This window comes from Notolepis coatsorum (assembly GCF_963971535.1).
Source record: "Notolepis coatsorum genome assembly, chromosome: 2".
Classification (NCBI taxonomy): Eukaryota; Metazoa; Chordata; class Actinopteri; order Aulopiformes; family Paralepididae; genus Notolepis; species Notolepis coatsorum.
In genome coordinates, this window is record NC_140166.1 from 219,239,353 (window position 1) to 219,243,342 (window position 3,990).

The 3,990-nt window shown below is 33.0% G+C and overlaps 1 protein-coding gene across 1 annotated transcript; it reads right to left on the minus strand.

Annotated features, from left to right (window-relative positions):
• Positions 1-1,959: 1,959 nt before the first annotated feature.
• LOC311223771 (GTPase IMAP family member 9-like) lies at positions 1,960-3,451 on the minus strand (the record flags this gene model as incomplete). The annotated part of the gene is made up of 2 exons (XM_084308538.1): positions 1,960-2,696; positions 3,433-3,451. The coding sequence occupies 2 exons, from the start codon at positions 3,449-3,451 to the stop codon at positions 1,960-1,962; spliced, it is 756 nt and encodes a 251-aa protein (XP_084164664.1).
• Positions 3,452-3,990: the final 539 nt, after the last annotated feature.

Below are 3,990 nucleotides of genomic sequence, written 5' to 3' on the forward strand. Positions count from 1 at the left end.
AGACACTTCATAGGTACATGTCAGGGAGGAAACTCCACTCTTCCAAAACCCCTCCTCATAGATGGTATTCTAAAAGGAGTTATTCACACTAGAGGCATCCTATCATTAAATCACTAAATTCTCAAGTTGTGTAAAAAAAAAAATTAAAAAAAAGTTTTGAATTTGTTGAGGTCCTAGTCTGGGGGAGGGGGGGTCTGGCCTTGAGGTTTTCTTTTTGTTTATATTCATTTATATTTCTTTCGGGGGGGTTATTTTGTATCTATTTTTCTGTAACTCTGGGTGAAGGGGAGGGGGAGGGGGGGGGGGGGCAGTTGGCTGCATGTCTTTTTGTATTGAGGTTGAAATGTTGAACTGATGCTGTAAAAAAAAAAAAAAAAAAACAATAAACATATTGTTTAAAAAAAACATACAAGAAACAACAGGAAATAGAACTACACAAGAATTCTATAATATATAACAATGCACGACTTAACTCAGAAGGACTTTACACAATAATTATGTTACTCTATTAGAGGTTCCATTTGCACCCATACAAAAAATATATACTGTTGTGGTATATAAATGTGTATAAATGGCTGGTGTTATGATTGTTATATTATATGAGTAATTAGGAAAAGAGACTTGAATGACAATTTAAATGGGAATGACCACAAACCTGGAAAAAACATAAACCATTTAAACCATAATTAGCAGCTATAGATTATTTTAGTAATCGAGTATTCTACCTGTTATTCCATCGATTAATCATGTAATTGGATAATAAATAACCTTTGCTTTAAAGAGCAATAGTAAATACAATATATTTATTTTGACTGCAGCATTTTATTTCCTACACTGTAAGAAAAAAAGCTGCAAGAAAACGGTAAATGTCTGGCAATGGTTGTCAAATACTTACTGTCAAATTACAGTAAAATCAAATACATTTACAGATTACAACCTTTATTTAATGGTTAATATTTTGATAAAAGGTAATGTACTGTATTTTTATGGCATTTACACTTAAAGTAGAAAAACAAAAGTAAACTGTAAAATAATACAGTGAATTTCCCATGAAAAAACGTAAATTTTTTACAGTGTATGGTTCTTTTCTTGAACAACTTAGATAACTTGCTTTTTTTATTTGATTTGATTGAAGTTTATTTCAAATATGCAACATAACAAACAAACATCAAGTACATATATAGCTTTAAGCCGTTCAAATAATAAATGTAAAAAATAAAAGATAACAAAGAACAAACAAAAAAGTCAAATTTTTTTTTTTTAATCATTTACATATTTGAAAAGGAGTGGGAAGAAGCATACACTTATTTAATCCCACCCCTATCTACTCATCAGAACATACTATATTTTATTTACTAATTCATACATTACTAGACTTGAACTAAAATTAACTTACAATACATTTTTTAATAATACCTTATGTAAAACTGTATGTTACCCTGTAAAGTTCCTCTAGCCATTTTTTATACATATATACAACATACCTACATATGCACATATATCCATTTATATATACATACATACACATACTGCCAGTTATCAAACCCCTTCTTCATCTCTTCATCTTAAATATCTATAACATAATAACAAAAAAGAAGTGAAATGTTAATCACAACAGATTTATTGAATTACATTTTAATTTATGTTCATCATAAAGTCTAAATGTACACATTATATAGATATTTAACATCACTTGACCGATTTTATGATTGTCCATGTGCTGGACCATGTTTTGAAACCTAAGTAGTCAATGCCTGGAGTATAAAGGCTCCATTTCCCTTTTATTTTATTTCTTTAAGAGATGACTTTCCAAAGGGTATTGGTTATGCCAACATGTTGACACCACACCTATCAGTTCAGAGAGTGATAATCATTACATATCAGTTCACATAACAAGAGTGTTACAACAGCTTCAGACCTTATACTTGACACTCATTGGAGTGTTCAGTTTCTGCTTGGTCAATGGTCATCCTCCTTAAGTATGCCTTGAAACCGCGTGACTTGTTCAAGGAGATCCTTCAGGAAGGAGAAGGGGTAGTTTTGGAGCTCAGCTAATTCTCTTGGAACTGTTTGCTTGCTAATCACTTCCTCAGCTTCCTTGAGCATTTTCTCGCTGAAGTAGCCTCCTGCATTTGCAGCGACCATATCATCAATTTTATTCAGCAGCTCAACAACTTGAGTTCTTTTTTTTAGTCCGCGGGACTTGTTGTTGAAAACGTGGAATCTGTTGCCACATCTTCTGATGACCTCTTGAAGCTTTGGACTACCATTACGAACGTAGTCACGTATTGTTTGGCCCCGTAGGTCATCACCTCGCGTGAACAGGACAATCATGTACTTAGAGGCCTCTGGTCCGAACAGTTCCTCCAGGGCCGCCACAGCGTTCTGTTCTTCTTTGGTGAATCTGCCGACCTGAATCACCAACAGGAAGACGTGAGGACCGGGACATGTGAACTGGATGCACTTAATTATCTCATCGTTGATGAACTCTGGAGTTCTTTCAGTATCAAGGATTCCTGGTGTATCAGTCACGACTATCCGTCGTTGTTTGTATTGGGCTCTTTTCTTGGAGCACGAGGTTGTCACTGACAGTGCGTTAGGTTCAGACTCAAATACTCTCCTGCCAACAATGGTGTTTCCTGCTGCGCTCTTCCCCACCCCAGTTTTCCCAATCAGCACAATTCTCAGCGGTGGGCCTGCAAATATATGAGCAAAAGTAGTATAAGTCCATATTTTGTATTCTAGTCCACTACTAAACATAGAGCAATTTCACAAAGATCTTTAGCTTATTTGCAAATATTTCTTACTATAATAATGATATATAATAATAATAATAGTAATAATAAAAACAACAACAATAATAATAATAACATAAATAATAACAATAATAATATTACCACTACTACTACTACTCCTAATAATAATAACAAATATGTATGACTATGACAGATAATAATAATAATAACAACAACAATAACAATAGTAACAACAACGACAACAATAATAATAATAATAATAATATTGTAACAGCTATAATACTACTACTACTACTGATAATAATAAGTATTATTATTATTATTATTATTATTATTATTATTATTATAACAAAAATAACAATTTAATAAATAAACATATTAACCAACAAACTAAAATAAACAAAACATACATTATATCTGATTATATTATAGACTATAACTTCTCAAAGTAATTGATATACATTTCTGGTTATATTTTACCTCGTGGGATGGAAGAAATCAATCCCATGCTGTCCGTGTTTCAGTAGAAAGAATATTATCTACCAAAGACCTCTACACCTAGTCGGCTTTGTGTCAATGGCGTTGGGATATAGGCTACACAGAGTCTGAACAGAGACACTCAGTCTGAGTTTTATAAAGTATTCCACTCCTCCCACTCCTTGCTGTTAGTGCACACCCATGCCGTCCTCTCCCATTACTATAAAGGTGGTTCACTCTCCTTGTCAGTGTCAGATGAACAGAAGCCGTTTTTTAAGACTGGTCCAGTGATAAACTTGGGACAACAGGAAAATGTCATCACGTAAGTTTGACTTATTATTCAATCGCCTAAAGCTATATTTTCCAAATGGTATTTATTTAATTGATTACCATTGTATTCTTTGATTTAGCATTGACTACTCTATTAACTTGTTTGTTCTACTTGACAGTAGCCAACTATACTTGTGATCAGGGTTGGGAAGGTTCATTTTAAAATGTAATGAATTACAGATTACCTGCTTACAATTGTAATTAGTAATGTAACCAATTAGATTACTCCAAGGGACTAATGTAACCTGATTACATTTTATTACTGAGGATTACTTTGCCTCTTAATGTACAAAATTGAAGGAGAAAACTGACAATTCATTCCAATTTACAGACTGACTGAATGACGTTATTATAAACATTTCAAATGTTTATTTGTGGACTTTAGAATGCCATGAAGTTCCCCTTTCAAGCTGGTAATCTAAAATGT